Source organism: Botrytis sinoallii (genome assembly GCF_014898435.1).
Source record: "Botrytis sinoallii strain Bc 23 chromosome Unknown BSIN_001, whole genome shotgun sequence".
Taxonomy (NCBI): domain Eukaryota; kingdom Fungi; phylum Ascomycota; class Leotiomycetes; order Helotiales; family Sclerotiniaceae; genus Botrytis; species Botrytis sinoallii.
Window position 1 is genome coordinate 3,071,083 of NW_024066028.1, and position 27,139 is coordinate 3,098,221.

The following is a 27,139-nucleotide window of genomic DNA, read 5'->3' on the forward strand; positions in this document are numbered from 1 at the left end:
GCGGGCTCTCCTATGGTACGAAAAGGGGGAAGATCTCCTTATCTACAGGATACTAATGCCTAGAGCAGAACATTAGGGAATTTGAAGTACTTCTGGCTTTATGCAAAGCAGCTCCTCTGATCGATAATACATACAGCGCGGAGAAGCTTACCAGTCAGTTGAGCCCATACGTTCTTGAGGCGCATACACAATTGTTTGTGCAATCGCCCCTTTTTCGCGCGATTGAACCATCACCCGTCGAGGCACTGAGCTATAACCTTACCACTGCCATTCTCTCTATCGGTATCAAACATGGCCACCTACAAAAGCTCATCTCCGAAAAGTTATCGATATACCTAGACAACTGTGTACATGCCAGCGAAACTGCTACAGAAAATCGAGGAGTTAGCTCCGAGTATGCTACAGAGATTGAGGAGGCAATCCACGTTGCAACTGTAACCATATCTCTTTTGGGATTCTTAGATGCAGTAGCTTCTTTGGTCAATTTTTGGAGCGCAAAGGAGAGATTAGACTTGTGTGAACGTGTCAAGGCTATTTTGTCAGAAGGATTTTTGGTGGCAGTAGAGACCGCTTTCTCGACTATTCGTAATACCCATCTCCAGAGCAGTCATGTAAGAGAGTGGAAGAGATATGTCCGCCATTATGCAGCTATTGGCCGCCCATTGGGTGCTATGCTTCTACAACGGAGTTTTATGTGGCTGCTCGTTGCAGGGTCATCGCTTCTACTAGTTGATGTCGAGAACCTCAGAGACAAAGATGTTTTGAGCGTATTAATGTCATGTCTTGAGGACTCGAGACCCAACACTCCTCGTAATGAGGAAGTTGATCCTGAGACGGTCAACACGTTGGCAAACATTGCCTCGAATGAAATAAGTCTTCTCGAAGATGGTGCGGATTACCTCCGTTTGGGTTCTGCTTGGCAGCAAAGACTTGCATTTTCCGTCAAAGCAAGTGCTTTAACTACCTATATGAACTGCGCAATGTTGAGTGTAAGTGACGATGAAGTTGAACCTGAAACATTGATGTCCTGGCTTGAAGATACTTTGGCGGACCCTGTGCAAATGGCCGATGATACATTGGCCAATGTTGTCCTTCGATCGATGGCCTTGGTTTCCAAACTCGCCCCTCAATTAGCTCCAGAAGTCAGCCGCCTTCTCCCACGATTCATCGTCCAGGGCAATCCGCAAGGGAATACAAACGCGGTCGCCTCTGCCTGTCTCGCATATGTTCTGAATAATCTGTCCCAAGATGCCATCATAACTACCCTTTATACGTTAGGAAATGTTCTCAACTCTGGTGCAAGCCATCCAGAAAAACATACTTCTGTGCCCAATGGAGATTTGGCTTTGGATGGAGCTGCACAGTCAACTCTTTATGGAAAGAATCCTAATGGAAGTTCTATATCCTTGGAGATCTTCACAGAAGAGGAGACATCTACTGTATATGGCAACGTCGTACAAGCTATATGTGCTATTGCTCAGAATTGCCAAGACTCTAAAATTATTGCATTGGCTCAATCTATGCTTCTGCAAAAGATCGACAAAATCAACCAACTAATCGATGCTCGTATTATCACAGCAGCAGCAGAATTATCATTACATGGAGGGCCATTGGAATTTCGATCGTTACTCAAACTTTATAGCAAAATCACTCATCTGGGTGTTATGAAAAATAATGAAATTATACTTCATGCTGTAAGTTCACTATAAGAACTTCAAAAGCTTCACCAACTAATTTGATCTAGGTGATGAAAGGCAGAAACCTCCTATCTTCTCGTTTGCAAAAAGACACTCCTTTGTATGACATATATTTTGAGAACTTACTAGAGGATATCATTAGCAGAGGCGATGTCCACCAAGGGCAGAACACACGCGAAGGCGACGTAGAAGCTGCAGCCAAAGAGATTGCGCAACTATTGCAGCCCTTGGCAATCTTTTTTTCTACTAATAACATGGTTTCCAACAATGACCTTAGCGAGGAGATGTCATCTTTACTACGGGATGCTTGGTTCAACATTGTTGTCCATGGCTTTACTACCAACACTGAGCGTGGTCAGCTGCATTTGAAAGAATTACGTATCTTGGCGATCCATTCGAAACCTCTTGTTGCCGAGCAGCGAGGTGAGCAGGTGGAGAGTGATATTGAATTGAATACAGTATTGCGTCGAGGAATCAGTCAAGATCACGAAACTACACAGAAAAAACGACTCACTGCCCTTCTTCCTAGTAAAGCTAGAGAAATCGGTGCCCTTAGTTATCGTAAAGTCATCTTCCTTCAGGCTGCCTATTTGGTTGAAACGCTACGGGCTGATGCAGGCGATTGCAGTAAAGCGTTGACCTACTTCCTTGAGCCTAGCATGCGTAGAGGTGAAATGAGCAGCACGATGGAAAGTGTCACAGCTGCTGTTATGGACACTTATTTACGCAAATCTTTGACAGGCCTAAACCCAACCTTTTCAGCTCCGTACGTTGCTAAACAATTAGCTTCAATATTTACTGGTTGTTGCTATCGAATCGAAAGGGTCCAGCAAGCTGCTATGAACTGCGCAGACAGGATAATTCGAGATGTGCCATCTGCTCTGTGTCAAAAATCCTCTTTGTTTGCACTTCTTGAGCTTTTGTCACTCCTGTGGGTAAGTTGTTTAGAAGCTGAAACCGATGAGTATGGGTTGAGATCTTCCTTTACTTCCGCCAAAGGACATATAACTATCGAATTGTCTGATGATTATGGTCTCCGTCGTCGCACCCTTGATGCTTTATACAGGAAGGCTAAAGGCTGGGTCACAGCAGTGATTAATATTGCTCCTACAAATGTAAAGGGTTTACTACAGACGTACCTCTCAGAATATGATGATGAGGGAGCTTATGGTCATATCTCCCTCGGACGGTCGTTTGCTTCCGAGATGGGAGCAGTCATTCCAAGTATGGACCAGAGGCTTGAGGCAATCGATCGCCACGGGGAGTGCAATATCAATACGGCCTCTGATTTCATTGCTCAATATACTACAAGGCAAGAGTACCGATATGCAGAAACTCTTCCTGATCACAACGCCGAATGGCTACGCTCCATGCATCTCGACGAACATAGACCCTCGACCACATCGAAGTCTGACAAGGATTGTAACGATGCAGTATCACTTCTATCCAAACTTGAAGCACAAATTCACGCGAGGAAACACATAGCAATTAACGAGATCCGCGATGTGCTAAGAAGAGCTGCTGCTTTGCTTTGCCGAAGTGACAAAGATGAATGTGCTATTATCCGCTATCTTGTTTCCATACCTTTCGCTATTTTTACCAAGCAGTCAATTAAACTTGGGGGCTCTTTGTGGTTTGGCGTTATTAACGAAAATCCCAGCATGGAACCTAGAATTCTGATGGAAATCGCTCAACAATGGGAATTGACCTCACATCGTAAAATTGGAATTTTCAATGGCATGTTCATGTAAGTACATTCGAAGATTTATTTTATTGCAACTAACGGCCGATAGCCATCAAGATCCTTTCTATATAAAGGAGGAGTTCGCACCTAGCGATAGGAAAGTACTGGCCAAAAAGCAACAGGCTGTCAACAATATGCTTGCTCCCCACACGCGACTTCTACAGCTCCTCAGTAGTCATTTCAACGCGACTCGCCTTGGCAGCCCACATACCGAGAAGACATTTTTGAGAATCCTGGAAATCACACTGGATAGCTTTAAGCACTCCACGGGGCACCCGCTTGCTCGAGAGATAAGATTTCAGATCGTCCTATTCGGCTTAAGAGTCCTGAGACACACCACTACCCTCGATCTCCCCTCGAAATGTAGATTGAAGGACAAGATTCTCTCTGCTGCCCTGAGTTGGTTCACATTTGCCCCTCGCTGGTCATTTGGTGGCAATCGTCTGCAATTGAAAGCCGAAACTCGCTTGTTGAATGATGTCGTTCTGGCTTTTAAAAGCGTAACCATGACAGGCTCCAAGCCCACAGCTATGCTTCAATTGATGCAAGCAAAGGAGGAGCTTCTCCATATATTAATAGAGAGTGAACAGATAAGATTGAATGTTTGGCTCGATCCTTTACGTCAAGGTCGTGATATCCAGGTTCCCACTCCTGTTAAAGTTCCTAACGATGCAGCACTACTTCCTCTGGTGAAAATCGCCTGGAACGAAAATCCATCTTTGGCGATTCAACTTGTATCTAGATTTCCCTCGGCGAGATTACACCAGGACATTCGCTTGCTTTTGCTTCAATTTCCCGACAAAGCAATATCGGAGCCTGAAGCAGTCCACATATTACTTGGCGATACTTTGCCATCTGATGTTGCATTCCAAATGAAGGTACGTGATTTGAAAGAACTGCTTATGAAGAGGCTGACAAAATTAGTACCTTTTATACTGGGCCCCTGTCAACCCGATATCTGCTGTTACATATTTCTTACCGTCATACCGAAACCATCCCTTCATCGTTCAGTATGCTATGCGGGCGTTGGAGAGTCATTCTGTTGATGTCACATTCTTTTACGTGCCACAGATAGTCCAAACCTTGCGCTATGATGACCTTGGATATGTTGAGCGATATATTGTCGAAACTGCAAAGTTCTCGCAACTTTTTGCACATCAAATTATCTGGAACATGAAAGCCAATGCTTTCAAAGATGAAGATTCACAAATTGTAAGTGGCGCGCATATTTTTAAAGTGTTAAACTAACGAGTCCAGCCTGATGTTGTCAAACCTACACTCGACAAAGTTACAAATCGCATGATAGAATCCTTCTCGGGTGTTGACAAAGCCTTCTATGAGCGTGAATTCACATTTTTTGACGAAGTTACTAGCATTTCAGGAAAGCTGAAGCCATACATCAAAAGACCCAAGCCAGAGAAGAAGCAGAAAATTGAAGAAGAATTGCGCAAGATCAAGGTGGAGATTGGAGTATATCTCCCTAGTAACCCTGATGGTGTGGTAATTGGCATCGATCGACAATCTGGAAAGCCCCTGCAAAGTCATGCCAAAGCACCATATATGGCAACTTTCCGCATCAAAAAAAGTATAGGTGCAGACATGGAAGGCACTGATGATATGCTTGAAGAAACCAATAAAAGCGGAGACACCCCAATGGATAATTCGATTGAGATTTGGCAATCAGCAATTTTCAAAGTTGGTGATGATTGTCGTCAAGACGTTCTCGCTCTCCAAATGATCGCTGCGTTCCGTGGAATTTTCAACAACGTTGGCCTCGATGTTTACGTCTTCCCGTATCGTGTTACTGCGACAGCACCTGGCTGTGGTGTTATTGATGTTTTGCCAAACTCGATCTCGCGTGATATTCTGGGAAGAGAAGCCGTGAATGGTCTATATGATTATTTCATATCGAAATACGGAAACGAGGACTCTCTCAGGTTTCAAGAAGCGCGCGCAAACTTTGTCAAAAGTATGGCAGCCTACTCGGTCATCTCTTTCTTATTACAATTCAAGGATCGACACAATGGTAACATTATGATTGACGACGCTGGTCACATTCTACACATTGATTTTGGTTTTTGCTTTGACATTGCCCCTGGAGGTGTCAAATTTGAAAGAGCACCATTCAAACTTACAACGGAGATGGTGGCTGTGATGGGAGGAAGTACTGAACATCAGGCATTTAAATGGTTCGAGGAATTATGCGTGAAGGCTTACTTGGCTTCTCGTCCTTACACAGAGAAGCTGTCGCAGCTCGTTATGCTTATGATGGACTCTGGTCTTCCTTGCTTCAAGCCCGAGTCTATTCAACATTTCAGGGATAGATTTGTGTTGGAAAAGACGGAGGCTGAGGCTGCGGTATTCATGAGAGGTCTGGTAAAGAGGAGTTATGGAAGTTATTCGACTGGAGTCTATGATCAGTTCCAGCTTCTGACTAATGGAATTCCGTACTAGAAACATCACTGGGTTCTAGAGGCAAGAATGTTAGATTTGAACCGAATAGGTAGTGAGAGATGTAGTGTCAGGGGGCTCGGGATACTATGTTAGTTTGACTAATCACAGAAGGAACCAATCGTTGGCCGTTATTGTAGTGATTTTGAGATTGTAAATAGACAGTCTTTTGAAAGCAGTGGGATATTGCACGGGATAGCAACTCTTAATTCTTCTTCTATAAACTTTGGGTATATAATAATACTTTATTTTTCTTGCACATCAAACACAATGCTTCAGAATCTCAATCATATCTTCCCCACCAGTTTTGCAAATGCGATTGCGATTGCGATTTACGGTGCCGTTCCGCTCCCCTGTCATATCGCTGACGTAGTGTCATTCAAACCTCGAACCAAATTATATAAATATATTTAAATTCGCCGAGCTTTACACAACATCTACAGACATCAATATAATATCGATTTCAAATAGACCCCTCCAAAATGTCAACCCTAGCCCCCGAAGCCCTGAATGGCTTTTCCAATGCCTCAGACTATGACAAACATCGTCCAAGCTACCCACCCGAAGCAGTCTCTAAACTCCTGAAGAATCTGGGAGTGGAAAATGTGGAAGGAGCTAGAATTGTAGATGTAGGAGCTGGGACGGGAAAATTTACTACTTTGTTGGCGGAGAGGAAGGAAGGATTTGCAATTAGGTGTGTGGAGCCGCATGATGAGATGAAGGAGGTTTTGAGGGGGAAGTTTGGCAAGGGGAATGAGAGGGCGTGGGAAGGGAGTGTGGAGATTGTTGGGGGGAGTGCACAGAACATGGAGATTGAGGAGGGCTGGGCTGATGCGGTTATTGCTTCGCAGGTGAGTTGCTTCGTGAATTAGGAATACGGGTGAAATGAGAGATCGTTTGCTAATTCAGGTTTCTGGTAGTCCTGGCATTGGTGAGTGATGGGGGATGAAGTCGTGAGAGAACGAAATTGTATACTGATTTGCCGCTCAAGGTTTGCTACAAAGGAGTCTTTGAAGGAGATTCATAGAGCTTTGCGACTAGGAGGAGTATTTGGAATGATCGTAAGAAGTCTTGATGCATGAACGCGTAGACTAAGATGCTAACATGTCTGTTGTAGTGGAACATAGAAGATTGTATGTTACAACATTGCGTCTTTCCACTTACTACTAATCACAAAATATGCAGATAACTCACCAAGAGACGGTCGAACAACAACCACACAATGGGAACAGGTCCTAAAAGACATTATTGAAAGTAGTGAAGATGAGCTTCCACGTTTCCGTCATGGGAAATGGAAACAAGTATTTGAGGATCAATTAGATTCCACGCCATTGCAAACCTTGAAAGATACATTTACGCAGGATTTACCGCAGTTCTCACTACCGCTTGGAGAAGACCATGTTGAGTGGACGGTATGGTTGAGTGATGAGGCTATTTGGAATAGGTTCGGGACTTTGAGTGCTATAGCGGTGATGGAGCCTGAAAAGAAAGAACAAGTGAAACAGAAGGTTCTCGGATCGTTGAAGGGAATGGATGCTGAGCGTAATGAGAATGGTGAGGCTGCGTTGCATGGTAAGACTTATTTCTTCTGGACCTCAAGGGTTTGAATGTCTAGTGTAGATAGATGGCCTTAGATAGCTTTAGAAGCTGCTCCATTGTTGTTTCCGCGAATTTCAAGTATCGGCACACCTACTTATAAGGCTGTGCACATAATCCCGCCAGTTTCTGCTACCTTGTCGCATCCCATCGTCGTCTTTTGGATATCATGAATTTCGTAAAAGGATCCTTCCTGTATAGCACTCCATAACTCCCACCCAATGCTTTTCCACTATTGTGCCAATTAAGCAGATTCATCGGCCGATATGTACATAACTAAGAGACACACAGAATTAGCTGCTTATATCGAATGTCGTTCAGGAAGAATCCTCACCATTGTTGCCCCGCACAAAAGCATCACCATGAACTGTCTTCTTCTTTCCATGAACCCATTCCTCGCATTTTTCTAATGCGATATTCATATATCCATCGACGGACTGTAATTCTCCTGCAAAAATGTAAGTTTTAGACAGGGACCGGAGGTATGGGCAGCTAGCTAACCTTTGAAGACGAGAGAATTATTGAGCTTTACAATGACTTTTGAGCCAATGATTTCTGACAGGAAGGACGAAGGATCCTTGCCTTCGCCTTGTTGTAATGCACCGTTCTCCATATCGTTCTTCGAAATACCAATATGACTTTGCTAGAATCTTATCGTTGATGGAGGAGACAATTTTGAATATCACAGTTCTACACAAACAATGGCAGTAAATGAAGCATCGGTATCGCTACCGGTACTTTAGCGCATGCAGCCTCGCAACGGCAACCCTCCAAAATTTCCCCGTATTTACATCTCGACCTCAATTTCATGTCCACTCAATCAGGATAATCACAAAAATCGCACAAATAATAACTGAATATGGCAGACCTCGATACTGGTTCATCGGCGCCTCCAGCCAAGAAAAAGTTCTCTCTTTTTAAAAAGAAGTTGACCACAGCGCAAGCTCCAGAGCTTAAACCCGGGATGGACCATACAGATGCTTTTAGTCGCGCAAAAGATCTGTTTCCACTACATGCTAGGGAGAGGGAGATTAAGAGGGAAAAGAAGGTCGCGAGCTTAGAGAGAAAGCGTTCATCGCAGAGCAGGGAGAAATCATCTTCGAGTCCGAGAGTGGAAAAGAGAAGGAAGTTTTCTAATGAGGATGTGCGTGGGAAGGTGGATTTGAGCAGTGAGACAGAAGATGAGGAACCGGCTAGGTATTTATTTCATGGATACGCAGACATGGTGTTGTATGTATGCTGATGGGCTTAGGGAATCTTCAATATCTACACCTGATAGTCGCAAGTCGCAAACAAGATCCCCGCAGAAAAGGCGTCGTTCGCCGGGGGGTCTGATGGGCCGTTTTGCAAAAGATATACATAGTAGAAATAGGGAGAGCGTAGAACAGAAAGTTATTGCAAAGGGTTATATATCTGTGAGCGATAGCGACAGTGACGATGCCGCGCCTGTTACACAGCGAATCAGCAGAAGTTCCTCTCCCGTTGTAACATCGGCCGAACCAATTCCTATCATTGATGACGATGACGATGATGCATTCTCAGAGGAGGAATTTCCGGAATTATTGGCAAAGGCACGAGAAAACAAGAGACTTGCGGATCTAGCCCAACAGAGGAGTAATGCCGAATGGGCAAATAAAAACCATGAACCAGACAGAAATGCAGTCGACGACGATGTTTTCCAAGACAATAAAAAAACCGAACCTATATTAGAAATTTTTATATCGTCTCGACTGGAAAACACCAAGAATTTAATTATCAGGCGGAAACTTCATCAGCGTCTACGAGAAGTCCGACAGGCTTGGTGCGGGAAACAGGAAGTGGACGGAATACACATGAATGAAGAACTGAAAGATTCGATTTTACTCACCTGGAGAAACAAAAGATTGTTCGATTCCATGACATGTGCATCCCTTGGCCTCGACTTTAACCCGAATGGCGATGTCGATACCACAGGTGAGGGTTTCAATAGTGGTAGAATACATATGGAGGCATGGACAAACGATCTCTGGGATGAATGCTGCAAGGCAGCCGAAGCCGAAGAAATCAGCGACGATGATGAAGAACCTGTTGAAGTTGTACCCGAACCAGTCAACAAGATGAGATTGATACTGAAAGCTCAATCGAAGGATATCAAGGAATTCAAAACTTATGTGAAGCCCACAACGACGATCAAGAAACTGGTAGATGGATTCAGAAGTACGAATAAGATACCGGCGGATAAGAAAATTATTCTGAGCTTTGATGGTGATCATTTGGAACTAGATTCTACAGTGGAAGAGGCGGGTTTCGATGATATGGATACAGTGGATGTCTTGATTAGATGATGGCATGGCATACTGCTTGATGATTACGGGTGTAAAACGGTATTTTGGGAATCGAAAGCGCGTGTAGGTGTACTGGCTGGCAAAATATTGATACCCTGAATGAATTTACTTTCCTTGGTTCTCCGATGTGGAGGAACTGCTTTCTACATGTTCGATTATTGTTCATTAATTTAATCCGAGGACTTGGTACTTGTTCCTTCGATTTACATATGTAGAATTTGGAGTCTCTGTCAAAATATAACTATATAAATTGTAAATTCACATTTTTCATGTAATTGAGTTCAAGTTCATAGTTCGAACAAGTGAACGGACGAAACTCGATTGAAAATGGACAGATTTATAGCCGTCTGTTAACCTTCCATCTAATCTGTGAGTGATCACCCACGAAGCCGAATGCGATTATATTGATGTGAACTCCTAAGCATTAGATTAGGAAACTAATAATTAATATGGAACGTCTTTATGAAACTATACTCCTCATATCTCTCTCGTAACTCTGGGTATCTATTCAAAAGCTTCTTGGCGAGTAGCCATTCTTGTGCGTGTGATATCAACACTCTCTTTCCTTCTCCGGATAGAAAGGCATTTTCCCTCCTCCTTCTAAACCATTATATCCACAATAACCCCTCCTAATACTAATCCTGACAATCCGATCACCTCATTCTTAAACTACACAGTCCAAACCCCCCAACCCAACCCCCCAAAGCACAACTCAAGCCATTTCAAAAATTTCCCGACTCTCATTCTGATTTCTCGGTAACATGGCATCGCCTTCATGGGCCAATTCCTTCGGACTAGTTATTCCTGTATTGGTAGATGTATCATTCGCCCATAACTCCGCTTTCTGTCCGTCATTCTCAAGTTCAGCTGGTGTATCGTGTTGACCGGGAGTGGAAGCTTCTAGTTCTTGGGCTATGTGCGATTTTCGCGATTTTCTCTTACGTAGATAGAACAAGATAAGAGAACTGGCTACGATAAGTGCTAGAAGAATTCCGACTACTATTCCTGCAATGGTGCCGCCAGGTAAAGATCTTGAGCTATCAGTTGAGGTGTCTGAATACACAGATGTGATATTTGAGTCTGAGGTAGAATTGGCAATTGCTATATCTGAATAAATTGGTGTTTTACCCAACGGACCGGCTTTTGCTAGAAGATTGATGCAGCTGGAATTCAGGGCTTCGAGAGCTTGCAGACTTGCCGTCGTTGTTTTTTGCGAGCAACCTCCTGTATTCAGGTAGTATTGATTGATAGCCCAGGAAACCTGTTGCCAAGGAGAACACACGCTAAATGCGCCATAGGTTGAAGAAGTGACGTTTGATGTAAATCCGTCACAGATGGTGGAGTTTGATGTACATAGAGTTGCTTGAACTGATGTGATTGTGTTGACTGATGTTGATGGGTCAACTTTACAGTGTAGAGAAGCTGTCATGCAATCGCATAATAGGGTATTTGCTGTTGGAGGAAGTATTGTCGATGCGGCTGTTAATATTAGCAGAATTTAATAGACGTTGGATGGGTGCGTATACCCCAAGCTGCGTTTTCATCCGGACATGATGGCGCTGTTGTAATAGTTGGCGTATAAGCTGACATCTGAGTTATAGAAGGATTTATCGCAGCAAGTTGTGTTGAGAGCGATTTATAATTTTGATTGAGCTGGATCGTGTTGTCGGTTAAATTTACCAGAGCTGTTGAGACACTGTAAGAAATCCAGCAAACCTTTCCAAAGAGATTTACTTACCATAGTCATTGGGATCCGAATCGCTGGATCTCGCCCACTCATACACGATTCCGCCCGACCAAATATCCGACATTTCTGGGCCATATATGGTGCCAACTTCATCAAAGATCCGGCCGGCAACATCACTGTTATCTTCTGTGGTGGGTTTACATGCATAGTCTGCGAGGAATATTGGTAATGGATACTCGGAAAAGCTTTCGGTGAGACGAGAGTAATTTGACGAGGTGAACGTGGAGTTGTCACACCATGAATAATCTGTCAACGCCCAAAAATCAATGCTCGAATTTCCACAGGCCATGTAATCTGCAGCCAGCCGATAGGTCTCTTGTGCGTAATCGCTATCAGTCAGAACGTATCCTCCAATGGGTAGAGAACGATAGCCTCTTGCTTTAATGTAACCTTTTACATCTCTCACAGCTGCTTTAGAGAGTGGTGCTAAAGAAGTGGAACTATCTGTAACGGGATTGTCGACTAGATAGAATCCGAGTGTGTTCGTGTAGAAAGCAAATGCATCAACCATATCCACATAGGCGGAGAACTTTTGATTTGTCCATGTAGTAGAATCGATGTAGATATAAGTAGACGTGATTTGTAGGTCGATTAGTAGATAGATACCATTTTCCATGAATTTTTCCATGTATTCCCCATGATCTTGACTTGAATCAATCCCATAAACATGCAGTACATTGATCCCCAGAGATACTAATGCCTTGATATCACGCTCGCAAGCGTCTCTGTCAGCCAATATATCTAACGAATCCGACCCATAGGTAACTCTTCGAAGAAAGAATTGGGTTCCGTTTGAGTAGAAAAACTTCGATCCCTACAGAGCATTAGTGAACGTCTGGAAGTCATTGCAAATTTCGTTACTTTGATAGTTATCGAATCGACGGCCCGAGAATTCATTATTGATACTCAATGTATAGCTATAAGACGTTTCCAGCAGCATCCATTCGTACAATTATTAAGGAGCGATAGACAACGGAGAGCTTCTCAGATTTTCCCATAGAAAACAAACATTCTACTCAGCCACGCTTCAGGGCTTGTTCCAACTGTTGGGAATAAAGTACCATCACTGGGAAAAATCTTTGGACTTGCTTTTTTTCGCCTTTTGATAGGAGAGTAGTGTGTGCTACCCATGCATCTATTGCATCAGACCAACATAAAGTATGTTGGTAGAATTTGCATCCTTGTATAAATGTCAAGCTCGTTCATTGTTTATTTCAAGATCCTACACTCTGAATTCCTGATCAATTTTTTAAGGGGACTTCCCTATCGTATCCTGAGTTAAGGCCAGTAGCCTACGTTGTTCAAACTTTACCTGAGCTTGTTTGTTTAGAAAATTTACACTGACGGGCCATTCATATTCTGAGCCTCCCAAAATAGCAAAAACAGGGAATAGAGTAGAGTATCCTTATGCCAGCCAATTGGTAATTCATAAGGGAAAACGGCACAGCAAATGGGAAACATCCAGTGCAATTATGATATGTATATGTATTGAAAGTGTTCGGGTTCAAAAATTCATCTAATCTCCAGGCCAGCTTCTTAGGAAGCCGAATAGCTCATTTTCTGATACCACTAGGTAAGGAAGCATTCATATTTTGCCTTGATTCCCAACGAGAGAAACAATCATTAGATGCTTGTTAATTTTGGATCCTTTCGACCCTCTTTCTTTGTATTCTGCAATGCATACATTTACCTACTGACGTCTGCGCAGTTTCCTTGTTTTTAAAAATCAATCCAGAAGAATGATTAAGAATGTTCTCTCTCATTCAACCGATCCAGATCTGGTATCGATTCCTAGCGATGGTTGTCAGATGGCCCGGCACGTACAGTAAGAGAGTTGCACTGATAGCTCCGGCTGAAAGAACGTGTATGGGCCCTGGAAAGCTTGAATTCGTTGATCTCATGTCTCCGGGTATATTAGTATGAAACTTGAAAGGGCCTACCCATCGGGTATCCGAGAAGACTTGGTAAGCGATCAAAATATACTTCCCTCTCCATCAAGAAATTCAGAAAGAAGAGACACAAATGGTTGAGTAATTTACTGCCACCAAATGTTCCTCCAAAATGAATGGCTATGATCTCAATTGACGAAGTGGAGCATTGAGTCTATTTGAAGTCTCAATACTACTGTCGAGCAACCTCCTTAACTCGGTCCATAGGTGGGGTCACATCCAGATATCGACACTTCAATGCATGAAGTGTCACGAGAGGTGTCCTTCGTTCCGCTTTGATCAAATAATAAACAATGTGTAGTGTAAGTTTTCCACGAAGGCCCTCGAAACGACAGTTGAGCCATGATGTGGAAATTGAATGCGAAGAAGACGAGGTTATACCAAGTCTTTCATCGAGTATTGAGTGCTGGAAGAATTGGAGGAATTGGAAGAAGGAGCAAAAGCTCTGCATATTAACATTGCAACCTTGCTGGCGTATGAATCTGGTACGATGGGTTGATGGAGCAATTTTGTATTAATTCCAATTGTAGGTATTTGCATGAATGCCACATATGAATCCCATGAATGATGAATACCTACCGACAACTAGCTGGGATATCAAAAACTTAGTCTCACCCGGATTTTCTTTCTCCCACCAAAATCTCGAACAATGTGGGGTTCCGAATCAGGGGGTTACGAGGGATGGTGAAGGATGGTGAAGGATGGTGAAGCGTGATTGGAGTGAAGTTGTGGGTGGTGAAGTGTGAGTGGAGTGAAATGGGGGAGAGTGAGGATTGGAAAAGGACCGTGAGCGAGAGTGAGGTAAATGATCAAAAAAATAGCGCGGGGTTGACAGGAAACTCTATTCTTCCACCAATCCAAATCCTTGAATGTCATTGACCAAACAGGCAAACAACACAGAAATCATCGTCGAACCTTTGACTTCCGTCCAATTGCCCCACTGTTGAGCCAATTGATTATGTCTTCTTGACTTCTTCCCAAACGTTTCAATGGCTCGTTGAATTTGTATATATTTGTCTGCTTCTTTCCCAATCTATAGGTCAAATACTTCTCTCCAACTCTCTCTTCCTCTTCAATCATTCATTCTCACATTTCTTCATTTGCCTATTTTACTCACAATTTCTCCTTATATCAATCATCATGGCTGAAGTTACAATCACAGGCTGGGATACTCGCGATGTTCGATTCCCCACCTCTCTCGACAAGACAGGTTCAGATGCTATGAACGCTGCTGGAGATTACAGTTCTGCATACTGTATTCTCAAGACCGATTCCGAGTTCTCCGGTCATGGCATGGTAAGATGATTACAATATTTGGTTCACTTTCAATTACTCTATGTACACCCTACTAACCAATACTTCTTCTCGCAGACTTTCACAATTGGTCGTGGAAACGATATCGTATGTGCTGCAATCGACCATGTCGCTGATCGTCTCAAGGGACGTACCCTTTCTTCCCTCGTCTCAAATTGGGGACAAACCTGGAGATATCTCGTTTCCGATTCACAACTTAGATGGATTGGTCCAGAAAAGGGTGTTATTCATCTTGCCCTTGGAGCCGTCGTCAATGCTATCTGGGATTTGTGGGCAAAGACACTCAACAAGCCTGTCTGGAGAATCGTTGCAGACATGAGCCCGGAGGAATTCGTCAGCTGTATCGATTTCCGTTATATCACTGATGCTATTACACCTGAAGAGGCAATTACTATGTTGAAGGCTGAAGAGGGAGGAAAGGCAAAGAGAATTGAAGATGCCTTGAACAACAAGGCTGTTCCTGCTTATACCACAAGTGCCGGATGGTTGGGTTACGGCAAAGATAAGATGAAGGGGCTCTTGGAGGAAACTTTGGCCAAGGGATACAGACATTTCAAACTTAAGGTTGGAACATCTGTCGCGGATGACCGAGAACGTTTGTCAATTGCCAGAGAGGTTATTGGCTACGACAAGGGCAATATTCTTATGGTTGATGCAAACCAGGTATGTTACATCAGAATAGTGATAATTCGTTTCCAAACTAACAATCATATAGGTTTGGTCTGTCCCTGAAGCTATCGAATATATGCAACAACTCAAAGAGTTCAAGCCATGGTTTATCGAGGAGCCCACTTCTCCTGATGATATTCTCGGTCACAAGGCTATTCGTGAAGCTCTCAAACCATATGGAATCGGTGTTGCAACTGGTGAGATGTGCCAAAACAGAGTTATCTTTAAACAACTTTTGGCCAGCGGAGCCATCGATGTCTGCCAAATTGATGCCTGCCGAATGGGAGGTGTCAATGAAGTCTTGGCTGTTCTCCTCATGGCCAAGAAGTTCGGTGTCCCAATTGTTCCACACAGTGGTGGTGTCGGACTTCCAGAGTATACTCAACATTTGAGTACCATTGACTACGTCGTAGTCAGTGGAAAGTTGAGCGTTCTCGAATATGTTGACCATCTCCATGAGCACTTTGAGCACCCATCTGTCATTAAGGGTGGTTACTACCAGACTCCATTGGAGCCAGGATACAGTGTTGAGATGAAGGCAGCAAGCATGGATCAATTCGAGTACCCAGGAAAGGATGGAGTTAGTTGGTGGAAGAGTGAAGAGGCTAAGCCTATTTTGGAGGGTATCAAGATCTAAATTATGTTGTTGATGGAGTTGCGAGGGGTGTCGATGACGTTAATGTTGAGTCTTCGGCAGCAGGGCAACGATGGCATCCTGTATGATTATGTTTCATCCCAATAGGGGTCGAGGGTTTTCATGTTGGGCCCTCTTCCGCAGGGCAACGATGGCATCCTGTATAACTTTTTCGTTATCCTAAAAATGTAGTATCATTATTTATATACCTATTTATTTCCTTATTTACTTTACACACTAACAACGAGCCATCGCTTTGAAAGTTTCCCCCCACTGAACTGAATATATGAATCACGATGTAATGATAAGTACCGGTACACGTCCAAGTCCTTAATCTCAACCCACTAGTTCATCGCATGGTCAAAACTCCAATTTAACCCAATTCATCCTAAATTCTCTTACGGAACAAAAACATCAAACTCCGAGCGAGGACTTGTTCCTCTTCTCTCATTTAAAACATCACGTGTTTTGTGGTTCTTTCGCGTTTCAGAATTCACGCATTGGCCTCAAACAAAACAATTGTCGCAACGTATTCAGATATCAGTTCATTGAAATATAAACTCGAATCCTTCTTTTTTGTGGAAGTAGTGTTGAAGATTTAATTTGTTGCTTTTTTTTGCTTGATAAGATTATTGGTGGGAGTTTAAATACCTTCACCTCACCTCACCCCTCTTCTCTAAACTATCTCAAACCATAGATATCATGGCACCAAAATCATCCCCAAAACCTTCCAAATCATCGAAACCCACAAGTATAAATGATGAACAATTACAATCATTTACTCAAGATAATTTTGAGAAAGAGCTCAAAGCCTTAGCATCGAAAGCCCAAGAAGAGACCACAACCAGATTTCTCTTATCTCAACTTTGGGTCTTGGCTCAATCAGCTACCCTCCTTTCACTCGCCGCCATATATTCAAATGTCTCCCAGCTTACTCTCTCTCCAGTCTATGGATCATATCCGGCTGGAATATGGCATTCGAAAGGAGTCATGACGGCTTGCTTCTTAGGGTGGTCGTCAAATCTATTCATTAGGCGTTATCTTCCAATTAGGAGACCAGTCCAACTTCTTCCAATTATCGCCGCTTACATTCCAGTGACCCAGTATTTCCTCTTCAAGTTGAGTGGTTATATGGGAGCTAATCTTGGACCTCCTATTACGGAAGGACTCACATTTTTACCTCTGCTCATCCTTTCCGTCTCGTGTACGGCGACTACACTGGACGATTTAGAACTCACATCTGGTCGATGGCCTTGGATTTCCGATGCAGCGCCAGGTATTTTCTCATACATCTTTTTCAAAACTGTGGAATACATATCCGCAAATCAGATCTCTCAATACATTGGTCAATCCATCATTTTCACACGCCTTGGAATGCAAATTGTACTCCAGGCTTTATATTCAGCTTTTGCTCCTTCGAAGCTTCTACTTTGGATACTACCAGCACTATTCCATACTGCATTGTTTAATGTACATGTTCCAACGCCATATGCGATTAATCAACTGAATAGCACGATGAATGCAAATGGTTGGTCGATCCTTGAACGAAAAGAATCTCTGACTGGGTATGTGTCCGTTATTGAAAGTTTGACAATGGGCAATGGATTCCGTGCTATGCGTTGTGATCATAGTCTTTTGGGAGGAGAATGGTTGGTCAATGGGAAAAAGGCCAAAGGACTTGCTGAACCTATTTATGGAATTTTTGTGATGTTAGAGGCAATACGTTTGATTGAAGTCGAAAAGCCAATCAAAGACGAGGATGCTAGTGCATTGGTCATGTGAGTTTCTCAGATTTTTCCATACCGAATTGTTCATAATACTGATATTAAATAGTGGTCTCGGTATCGGTACTACTCCAGCCGCTTTGATATCCCATGGAATTCACACTACTTTGGTGGAGATTGATCCCGTTGTGGTTGATTTCGCTCAGAAATACTTCTCTCTTCCTGAGCCTCAAGAAACTATTATTGAGGACGCCGTTTCTGTCGCATCAAATTTTGCAGCTCAAGGAAAGAAGTTCAACTACATTGTGCATGATGTATTTACAGGCGGAGCTGAACCTGTTGAACTATTTACATATGAGTTTTTGAAGGATCTTCATGATATCTTGGAACCGGGTGGTGTTATCGCCATTGTACGTTTTATCCTTCTTGACACTCTAAAGTTTTTGTACTAATTACCTATAGAACTACGCTGGAGACTTCCTGCTTCCCCCTTTCCTAATCATTCACCGTACGATTCGCTCACTATTTCCCACCTGTCGTATTTACCGTGAGGCCGAAGCACCAACAGATCAACACATTGCGGAAACGGGACAAGATTTCACTAACATGGTGATCTTTTGCAAAAAGCCTCTTTCCGAAACGCCTTCTTTGGGTCCTGAAACTTCTGCGCCATCAATCACATTCCGCAAACCAATTGAAAAGGACTTTTTGAGAAGTAATGCGAGAAGAGCATTTTTATTACCAAAGTGGGAGATAGAAGACGAAGAGTTAAAGTTGGGAGAAGAGAAAGGAGAAGAAGCTTTTGCGGGGGTATTGAGGAGGAATGAGACGGGGAGGTTGCAGGAGTGGCAGGATAAAAGTGCGAAAGGGCATTGGGGAGTCATGAGGGGAGTATTACCGGGAGGTGTTTGGATCGATTGGTAGGAGGAAGATTTTGAGATGAGGGAAGGAGGGAAGGAGGTGGGATTCTGTATCGGTTATATCGAAGATGAGGAATTGCGTTGGTGAGAATCTGGGATTATTTACTGGGTTAGTACTTTTGTATGATATATGAAAGATTGGGACATAGGCTGGGTTACATGTGCCTGGATGATTGGTTAATTGCAAATAGTAGATGAGCTTGATTGTACATTGAGAATAAATGTAGTACTTTCGACATTGCTACGAAGTACAATGTAGTCTCAAAGATTCTCTTTACTCTACATACCTTAACTCTATTTTCACATCAGGCCTCGGTAGAAATTGATGCCCAGTCAATAGGATCAATGCCAAGAGAGATTATGGGGTAGATGATGCAAGGAAAAATCTTCCGCGATAAAATGATGTAATCAATAACCCTAAATTTCCTATTCTAAACACTTCATCCCCCGAAAGCGAAATGAAGAAACGACCGAATGATCTCTATCACATACGCTCCTTCCTATCATGGAAAGTCCCTAACTCCATCTACCTCTCATGCATAAGTGACATGCACCCCAAGAAATTCGCATACAGTGCGTATCATGTTTGATGTATGTCGGTAGTTAATCCTTATTCTTTTGATGGAAAACGGTGTGAAGGGGTGGAGTAGGCAGGTTGCAGAGATTAGTAAGTTATATTTGGAGGATATGCCCAAAGACGGAAAATTAGTGAGGCGGGTAGGAGAATTTACTAGGTAGAGGACTCCACCCCCGCAATTCTGCCGTTTTGTTGGAGGTTGGAGGTTGGGTTGGATAGAGGATAGAGGATAGAGGATAGAGGATAGAGGATAGAGGATAGAGGATAGAGGATAGAATGGGATTTGCGGGGAGATTTGGGACAGGCATCCCTCTCAATGTTGAGAGCTTGGAGCTATCACGGGCCAAGGTGCTAAAGTGGGTATCTGATTTGATGATTTGTCTTTGTTTCTTTATTTTGCTTCGTTTTCTGTCAAGAATGAGCAAGTTTGTTTAGTAATTTTCATTGCCAATGATACAGCAAACGGATCAGTGGTCTTTGTTGGGAAGGCATGTGGATGAGTTGGACGAAAGCGAGTTTCACATGAATCTTCATGGTTATAGTAGGGACGGATTAATTTAAACGATTGGAATTGGATTGGCTGGGTCGCCTGGACGTTCTTGGACGCTGCAGATATCCAGAAGTATTGGATGTATATTACATATAGTGTTGTACTTCTCCTGCACGTGCAAAGTGGAATATGCAAACCATAGGACTATGGATTACAATATCTGAAAGCAAAGTAAGACCGGAAACCAAATACCAATACATTAGCAATGTCGAAACATACGAAATGCTATTTGGAATCGGCAAGGAAAGTATCTCTTGCGCAAGTCTCAACAGAAGTCATTATGATAAAACAAAAACTTCAATAATCCACTTGGAGTTATTCCCGCCAACACCCACCTTCTTTCCTTTTTAAGAAGATATAATCATCCAGAGATCCGACGTCCACCCGAAACCCTCCGATCCTGCAGCCAAGACCTAAGCCGGAAGTTTAAAGAATAGAACATCTATCGAACTTTCTCCTCCCTCTTTTTCCCCGCCTGTTGTCAAGAGAACCGAGGCTGTTATTATATGCCAATAACAATGTTAATGCCAATACCATTGGTTTGCAACTACTGCTCAAAGGCACGGTGTTATATATCAATACAGGAAGGTCAGACCTCCAATGGTTCATCACCTGCATCTATACGCAGGTCCGGAACCCACAAAATCTTGAAGAGGGTGTGATATTTGATTCGGCTAAGTGTACATGTTAGTCGATCGACCAAAGAAGTGAGAGAAAGATGGATTATATGGAGCTTGGCTTCGATTTTCTTCTGGATGGAGATAGAAAGTGGGTAGAATCTGGATATGAGAAGAGTGGGAGTGAATTTGAAAGATTAAAGAAGGGCTTGGTTGAGCTATTTTGAATTTGGCATTACATGCAGGTGTGTAGATGCATTCGAACTTCCTATGCTGATACGTGGCTCCGATTGGCTTGTTTGGTATGTATGTGTGTATATATGCAAGTGTGTATTGCAACGACCTCGGGATGTCCATTCAGAGAGGGGATAGTAACACGAGGTTTACAAAGAGAATGGAAAAGAACTGAGGCTTGGTACAAACATAAATACTCACTTCCCCTCGATGTCTAGAGAATCCGTAAGCTCGAGTGCCATCTTCATTGTACTCTCTTCGGTCCTTCCATCTCCTCTCACTTCATCCTCACTCCATTCCCATACCACTTCTTCAACCAGGCTCCGCCCAGGCAGATCCGCACCCTCAAAATGAGATTCTCAATCCCCCTTCTCCTTTCCGTTTCTTCTCTTGCCTTCGCTCTTCCAGTCGCAGAATCGGAAGTCGATGCAGCAGTAGAAGTTCAAGCTGCAGCCCAGGTAACAACCACCGAACATCTCGCTACAACCGCACACTTTTTTGAAAAATCTGCTGCTGCTGTTGTAACTACAGAGAATGGCTTGACTACTGATGCTTGCAAACCCGTCATTGTGATTTTCGCAAGGGGTACTAATGAAGGTATGTTTGTATTGAAACCTCGTTTTTTGTTCAAGATCATATCATCTCCCCCATCCTAGTTTTTTCTTCTGTAATCCGAATCTTCCTTGCATTCTCTGCTATTCTTCAAAATCATCTCACTAACAATATTCAAGAGGGAAATGTCGGCCAGGACGTCGGACCCTACGTCTTCACCAACTTGAGATCGGCACTCACAACTGCCAAAGTTACAGTGCAGGGTGTTGATTATTCCGCCAGTGTATTAGGGTACGCCAATCTCATTCACTCCCATTCCATCTTTCCTTCCCGCCCAGAACTAACCCTCCCTCCAGCTACCTCGCCGGCGGCGACTCAGCCGGCTCCAGCACCATGGCCACCCTCATCAACTCTGCCTCCACCAAATGCCCATCCGCCAAACTCGTCCTATCCGGCTACTCTCAAGGTGCACAACTCGTACACAAAGCAGCCAAAACACTCTCTGCAGCTGTAACGGCCAAGATTGCCGCAGTAGTCGTATTTGGCGACCCAAACTACGGCCAAGCTGTGGGAACAGTCCCAAGCAGTAAGGTGTTGAGCATTTGCCACGATCAGGATATCATCTGTACTGGAAGTGGTGGATTTACTACACGTGAGTTTTTTCTTGTGCTTTTTTGCTTTTTTTCTTGGAAAAGGGAGGGAGAGTGCTTGGGATTTGAAATCTTGGATGGAGAATCTTGGGAATGCGTTTACTGATAATGTGGATGTTCTAGATTTGACATACTCAAATGATGCACCAACCGCAAGTGCATTTATTGTCAAGGCCGTCGGATCCGTTTAGAGGATTTCTTTTTCAAAGAAAGAAAGAAAGAAAGATTGAAGGGTTGAAGAAAAAGTTAGGAATGGTTTGATAGGACTGGATGAGAGGAGTTGTCATGCGGGACCTCGTATCGAATCTTTGAAAGGAGTTCTGTAGATAACGAGAAAAATATTCCACTTGAATCTGACCACTAAGTTCCCTCTTCAAGTAATTTTTGCAAATGAATAGCCATTGTGTTGATGATTACTGATGCTCTCTACTTTCATTGACTGTTTGAATTGTATCCGTAATCACATACAAGAGTAGGTAGATAGTGATTTAAAAATAAAATCCATGGGCCTCCATAACATAACTCGGTCTAATCTTTGAATTCATCAGTAACGTATATCTATATCCTCTAAATTATTTCTTTCCCAGAACGCCACATCAGTAAAAACCAATCTTTATCTTGCATGCGGTTCAATCCCATAATCCTCCAAATCCTCAATACTTCTCTCTCTCGTTAACGCTCTCCCAATAGCTGTGATCTCCACCCTGTGTTCCACACACCTTCCATCCAGCTTCAAATCAAAAGCATCATCATCCAGCGACTCGATTGCATATCTCACCTTCTTCTTCTTCTTCTTCGACGATTTCTGCCCTATCGTTTCGAGATCACAGAGACGAGAGCCCGAGTTCTCCAGAGAATCGCACGTGGATTCGCCGATCCATCCCGGCGCAACGTGTTTGGCGAATTGCCGGATGATGGGGAAGGAGCCGCAGATGGTTACGAGGTTGGCTTCTACGATACTGTGGGGGAAAGGATTAGTATGCTCGGATATTTTGGGTTGGGGTTGATTTTGACAAATACGTGGAAGGAGGAGAGGTAATGGGTACTACGTGCTAGGTGCTAGGTGATAGAAAGGAAAATACTTACATCCATATGCAAGGAACCGAAACAGCCCATGTCTGATCCGGTGCCATGAGAAGAGGTAACATGATCTTCAAACGTATCATACTCGTTACACAAGTCCTATATCCTCGAAAATCAGCACCCGCGCTCTTTCCTCGATACCAAAGTGCATTCAAGTAAAGAAAGAGAAATTTCCACTTACAGCGAGCCAACCATAAAAATCACAATCAAGCCCACTTTCTGAATCCTCGGCATCTGCAAATCTATAACCATCGGAATGACCAAAGCGAGGAGTGCAATATCTGTAGCGACATTCAAAGCAGCTGTCGCGATGTATATCGCGGTTCGATCAATGCACGTCCCATCTATAATATCGTAATCCCAATTCATAGCCAGCGGGTTGCACAGAAAGATAAGCGCAAAGATGAGAGCGAAACTATGGCCCACAACTACAAACATGAGAAAGTAAACCGCATTTCGAAACCACTGAACTGGCGATAGACGATTGTAGAAGAGCAGGAGCGAAAATTTGGATAATCCGAGACAGGCCACATAGATGACCGAAGAGCTCATAATCAGCTACAGCGAAGAAAGACGTTAGATGGAGGAACTTCCTTCGTCGACGCCCATGCGTAAGTTGGTGGAAATCTCACCTTGCCGTATAAATGATATCTTGCGATTGGAATTTCCCACGCGTGTACGCCCATTGCTTTGTGAATCCACATGACTGCACAAGATCAATCAGCTTTGTTTTTCACAGTAGGCTCGTGGATTTCGCGCACAAACAAAAAGTGCCTGCACACTAACTCCCGCAAGCTATTTCATCATTTAGTATGACAATGCCATCCACTCGAATCAAATCACTCACCCAAGCCATAATCAAACAGACTGCGTTCCGAAGATGAGTTAGCAAGTCTTCCAATATAGCAGTATGATAGAAACAACTTACCATCCTCAGCAGCAAAACTCCTCGAAACAACCGCTTTTGTGTAAATCCTCATACACAAAAATGAAAAGCTCAATATGGTCCCGACGCCAAAAACCCAATATCCAGTTATATCTTCATATCTTGCCGGATTATCAAAGTTCACGATGTAACCCTCCGGTGCGGGTAAGGCTGCTATCGGTGAAGACATTGGAAATATGTTGAGAAATATTTCGAGGTTCAAGCAGGAACGTCGGTATATTAATCACGGAACATAATTTGCCAGTCCATTTTATTTCGATGGGTATCCATTGTTATATTTACAAAAGTAGATGATAGATCTTTACGATTCGCAAAAGGTTTCAACCCTAGATTGAAGAGATATAAAAGAGTCAAATTTCTAAGATTAATTTTCTATGAGAGGTGGTCTAGACCTAATAACGTGGCAAAATCTGTATTCACGATGTATTTCTCCAAACATTCGTGGGGATAGGGGACACATGGTGGTCTTGACTTGTCTCTTGATATGGTATATGTTTGATTAAAGTTGGGCTAGAGCTACTAGGTGAACCTTAATCGAAATGTCGCAGATCTACGATGAGATGACTTCTATTCCACGATCTGCTAACAATAACAATTTTCTTGTCGCTATCCCCATAAATTCGAACTTGAATCCACATGAGGCGGGATGTAGATCTTTTGCTTGATTACTTCAGATTCATGATCACAATTCTTATTGTCGATTCCCAATGTGATCAATATTCCGCCCTACTGGAATACTAAGGTTTAGCACAGACTATAGAACCCTTAACAGGATCAACTTTATATAATAGCACATGTCACAATTAATCACCGACACTCTGCTCGCAGCACCAAATAAAATGTGAGATCTGTCGATCGATGAGGAAAAGTTATCAGAGATAATAATAAAAAGCCTGTGATCATTGAGGCGATACTATTGATTCGATACCGGGACAGTGGTTTCGACCAGATCGTAGGCTAATTATTAGCCTACGATTACACACTGGAAACAGTATTAACTGGAACGGTTCACCTACCAACTCCACGCCCTAGCCAGCTGAACAACTAAACTTATTTGAGTGATATTCTATGAGGATTCCTTTTTCAGGAGTATCAAAAGTTTAATCAACCCCAATGAGACAATTCTAGCATTTTAAGGTCGGCGATTATTAATCGTTCAATTATCCGGAATGTTTAGTTGGCGGGTGAATCCTTTTAAGCTCTGTTGCTACTTAGCTCTTTTAACATTCACGATAGCCGTAAAAGAAAGATCTAACATCGACAATTAACTAAATTTCTGTGTTGATTGAACTAAATGGTGTGTAGCTGAAGGATACGCCATAAACTTTACTGTTCTCGAGAACAGGGGTGTCACCATTAACCTCGAAGAGGTTTTGCTTCTGGATGATTGAGTTTGAAAACATTTTTACCACTGAGTATATACCCGCCACATTTCAGCCCCATCTGCATGATGTCAGTACTTAGGTACTAGTCACTTTCAGATGTCATCAGGAATGGGCGTGTGTTAATTATCTTCTGTAGATCTTCACCGATCATTGTCTTCAACACCAAACTTCGTGGTAGTGCATAGATGTTTTTCTTCCTCGCTTCGATACCTAAGTGTCCTCGAACATCCTAACCACCCAGTTCGCGATTCAAAATAAGACACGAGAAAGCCGTCGTTTTGTTTGTGGCGGTAGTAACTTCACATACTAATGGTACCGCCACAAACAGCACAACTTCAAACTACTCATGAAGCACTTTATCATCCATCCACGCGGTACCCTAAGATTGACGTCGACTAACCTCATCTTTTAAGTGTTATGCTTATCATCAGTACATGAGACGATGGTCACGTATGGCATTACTGTTGCTGGAGATCGTGCAGCATCATTGGAAGCGTCGAGGTTACTTTAACCTTTAGAAACTTCTACATCGTACTTGCGAATGCCACAATGATCAACGCCAAGAACAGAACTAAATCAAGCTTCTTTCAAACATTGAAAGGCGTCTCAAGAAATCTTGGAACCGTCACTAGACTATATTTGGCGGCTTTTGCTGGTCGCCAAATAATATCTGGCGAGGTATTGGGACACATCCAGATAGCACTACAACGCAGAAACCCCAAGCCATGATTACCTTTGATAACTGAATCAACAATGATCTAATCTGCTCTGCCATCAAAATTCGGCAACACCCTACATTAACGAGGCCAACTATTGTTGTCAGCGCGTATGGTTTTACAAGCCCCGCTGTGGCTACTTCAGCGGTCAGAGTTTCTGGCAGTGCCCCAAAATACATTCGATTCCATGAATATTACCATACGACCGATCTTATAATCGACCTCGAGCAGACAGGTAGCTACAGGTACGTAAATCCATACTTGCAGTTGGCCGGCACAACTTCACAAGGCTTCGATTCCCACAACCAACAGTGGATCAATTGGTAATTAGATTAAGCAAAATACGTTCCAACCTATCCCGACTACCTTTGGCCAGATTGACGTTATAGAGGGTGGTGATATGCTTGAATTTGATCAGTTTAAGGATACGCTTATCTGCATGTAAAAATTTATCACTCATCTCACAAAAGTACTCGTGGCTTACATTCGATATTCCAATATTACTTGGCATAAAATGGCGAGGGCCACAATGATTTGTTCCAACAAAGTGACTATGCTATTGGCATCGGTCAATCGTAATCAATTTAATTATCTGGATGATACATGCAAGACGGAGAAACTGTTAGAGCTACGGGACCGCTAATATTGAGAAAATCTGGGCTGTGGCTAGATATGACTCCGAACGGTCTTTCAATCATGATGATGATTTCGATGTTGAATATAATTGATTTGACGAGTTGACAACAGCTTTTATTGATACAAACTTTGTGGTAATGTTGAAGAAGAAGAGCAAACGGACAAACATGATGAGTTATGGAAGTTTTTTTTTTTACGTCAATTAAGGTCTCGTACGAGAAACATGTTATAATAATAGCATCGGTCGCAGGCGCCCACGACCGTGAACTGATTTATCCAAATGAATTCATGTAACGTTCAATTAAGTGGGAATAGGACACGGCGATGTTCAGTAGAACAGCAAACTAAAATGTATATAAGGACGAGAATACAGTCGAGAGTAGACTAAAAATCATATCACATCAACGAATATTCAAACCTCAAG

At 42.9% G+C, this 27,139-nt stretch overlaps 10 protein-coding genes across 10 annotated transcripts; 7 read left to right on the top strand and 3 right to left on the bottom strand.

The window, feature by feature from the left end:
• Positions 1–12: 12 nt before the first annotated feature.
• On the top strand, positions 13–5,895 carry EAF02_000650 (uncharacterized protein; the record flags this gene model as incomplete). Its single annotated transcript, XM_038896698.1, has 6 exons — positions 13–15; positions 69–1,694; positions 1,745–3,444; positions 3,491–4,319; positions 4,366–4,653; positions 4,699–5,895. 6 exons carry the CDS (start codon positions 13–15, stop codon positions 5,893–5,895), a joined length of 5,643 nt encoding a protein of 1,880 aa, XP_038763557.1.
• Positions 5,896–6,374: 479 nt separating this feature from the next.
• EAF02_000651 (uncharacterized protein) lies at positions 6,375–7,499 on the top strand (the record flags this gene model as incomplete). The annotated part of the gene is made up of 5 exons (XM_038896699.1): positions 6,375–6,743; positions 6,813–6,823; positions 6,884–6,953; positions 7,010–7,025; positions 7,078–7,499. The coding sequence occupies 5 exons, from the start codon at positions 6,375–6,377 to the stop codon at positions 7,497–7,499; spliced, it is 888 nt and encodes a 295-aa protein (XP_038763558.1).
• A 233-nt stretch (positions 7,500–7,732) lies between these two features.
• Positions 7,733–8,101, bottom strand: EAF02_000652 (uncharacterized protein; the record flags this gene model as incomplete). The annotated part of the gene is made up of 3 exons (XM_038896700.1): positions 7,733–7,764; positions 7,823–7,936; positions 7,990–8,101. The coding sequence occupies 3 exons, from the start codon at positions 8,099–8,101 to the stop codon at positions 7,733–7,735; spliced, it is 258 nt and encodes an 85-aa protein (XP_038763559.1).
• Positions 8,102–8,347: 246 nt separating this feature from the next.
• EAF02_000653 (uncharacterized protein) lies at positions 8,348–9,812 on the top strand (the record flags this gene model as incomplete). Its single annotated transcript, XM_038896701.1, has 2 exons — positions 8,348–8,685; positions 8,741–9,812. 2 exons carry the CDS (start codon positions 8,348–8,350, stop codon positions 9,810–9,812), a joined length of 1,410 nt encoding a protein of 469 aa, XP_038763560.1.
• Positions 9,813–10,141: 329 nt separating this feature from the next.
• On the bottom strand, positions 10,142–12,496 carry EAF02_000654 (uncharacterized protein). Its single transcript, XM_038896702.1, has 4 exons — positions 12,421–12,496; positions 11,551–12,373; positions 11,339–11,497; positions 10,142–11,291 (listed from the first exon to the last, which is right to left on the bottom strand). The coding sequence occupies exons 1-4, from the start codon at positions 12,454–12,456 to the stop codon at positions 10,525–10,527; spliced, it is 1,785 nt and encodes a 594-aa protein (XP_038763561.1). The 5' UTR covers positions 12,457–12,496; the 3' UTR covers positions 10,142–10,524.
• Positions 12,497–14,648: 2,152 nt separating this feature from the next.
• EAF02_000655 (uncharacterized protein) lies at positions 14,649–16,128 on the top strand (the record flags this gene model as incomplete). The annotated part of the gene is made up of 3 exons (XM_038896703.1): positions 14,649–14,804; positions 14,880–15,485; positions 15,538–16,128. The coding sequence occupies 3 exons, from the start codon at positions 14,649–14,651 to the stop codon at positions 16,126–16,128; spliced, it is 1,353 nt and encodes a 450-aa protein (XP_038763562.1).
• A 530-nt stretch (positions 16,129–16,658) lies between these two features.
• Positions 16,659–19,144, top strand: EAF02_000656 (uncharacterized protein). Its single transcript, XM_038896704.1, has 3 exons — positions 16,659–17,903; positions 17,959–18,259; positions 18,312–19,144. Exons 1-3 carry the CDS (start codon positions 16,828–16,830, stop codon positions 18,771–18,773), a joined length of 1,839 nt encoding a protein of 612 aa, XP_038763563.1. The 5' UTR covers positions 16,659–16,827; the 3' UTR covers positions 18,774–19,144.
• Positions 19,145–21,097: 1,953 nt separating this feature from the next.
• EAF02_000657 (uncharacterized protein) lies at positions 21,098–22,140 on the top strand (the record flags this gene model as incomplete). The annotated part of the gene is made up of 4 exons (XM_038896705.1): positions 21,098–21,344; positions 21,479–21,590; positions 21,656–21,951; positions 22,073–22,140. The coding sequence occupies 4 exons, from the start codon at positions 21,098–21,100 to the stop codon at positions 22,138–22,140; spliced, it is 723 nt and encodes a 240-aa protein (XP_038763564.1).
• Positions 22,141–22,562: 422 nt separating this feature from the next.
• Positions 22,563–24,147, bottom strand: EAF02_000658 (uncharacterized protein; the record flags this gene model as incomplete). Its single annotated transcript, XM_038896706.1, has 7 exons — positions 22,563–22,908; positions 23,036–23,131; positions 23,214–23,590; positions 23,665–23,738; positions 23,794–23,827; positions 23,880–23,899; positions 23,961–24,147. The coding sequence occupies 7 exons, from the start codon at positions 24,145–24,147 to the stop codon at positions 22,563–22,565; spliced, it is 1,134 nt and encodes a 377-aa protein (XP_038763565.1).
• A 1,658-nt stretch (positions 24,148–25,805) lies between these two features.
• On the top strand, positions 25,806–26,092 carry EAF02_000659 (uncharacterized protein; the record flags this gene model as incomplete). Its single annotated transcript, XM_038896707.1, has 2 exons — positions 25,806–25,864; positions 25,933–26,092. The coding sequence occupies 2 exons, from the start codon at positions 25,806–25,808 to the stop codon at positions 26,090–26,092; spliced, it is 219 nt and encodes a 72-aa protein (XP_038763566.1).
• Positions 26,093–27,139: the final 1,047 nt, after the last annotated feature.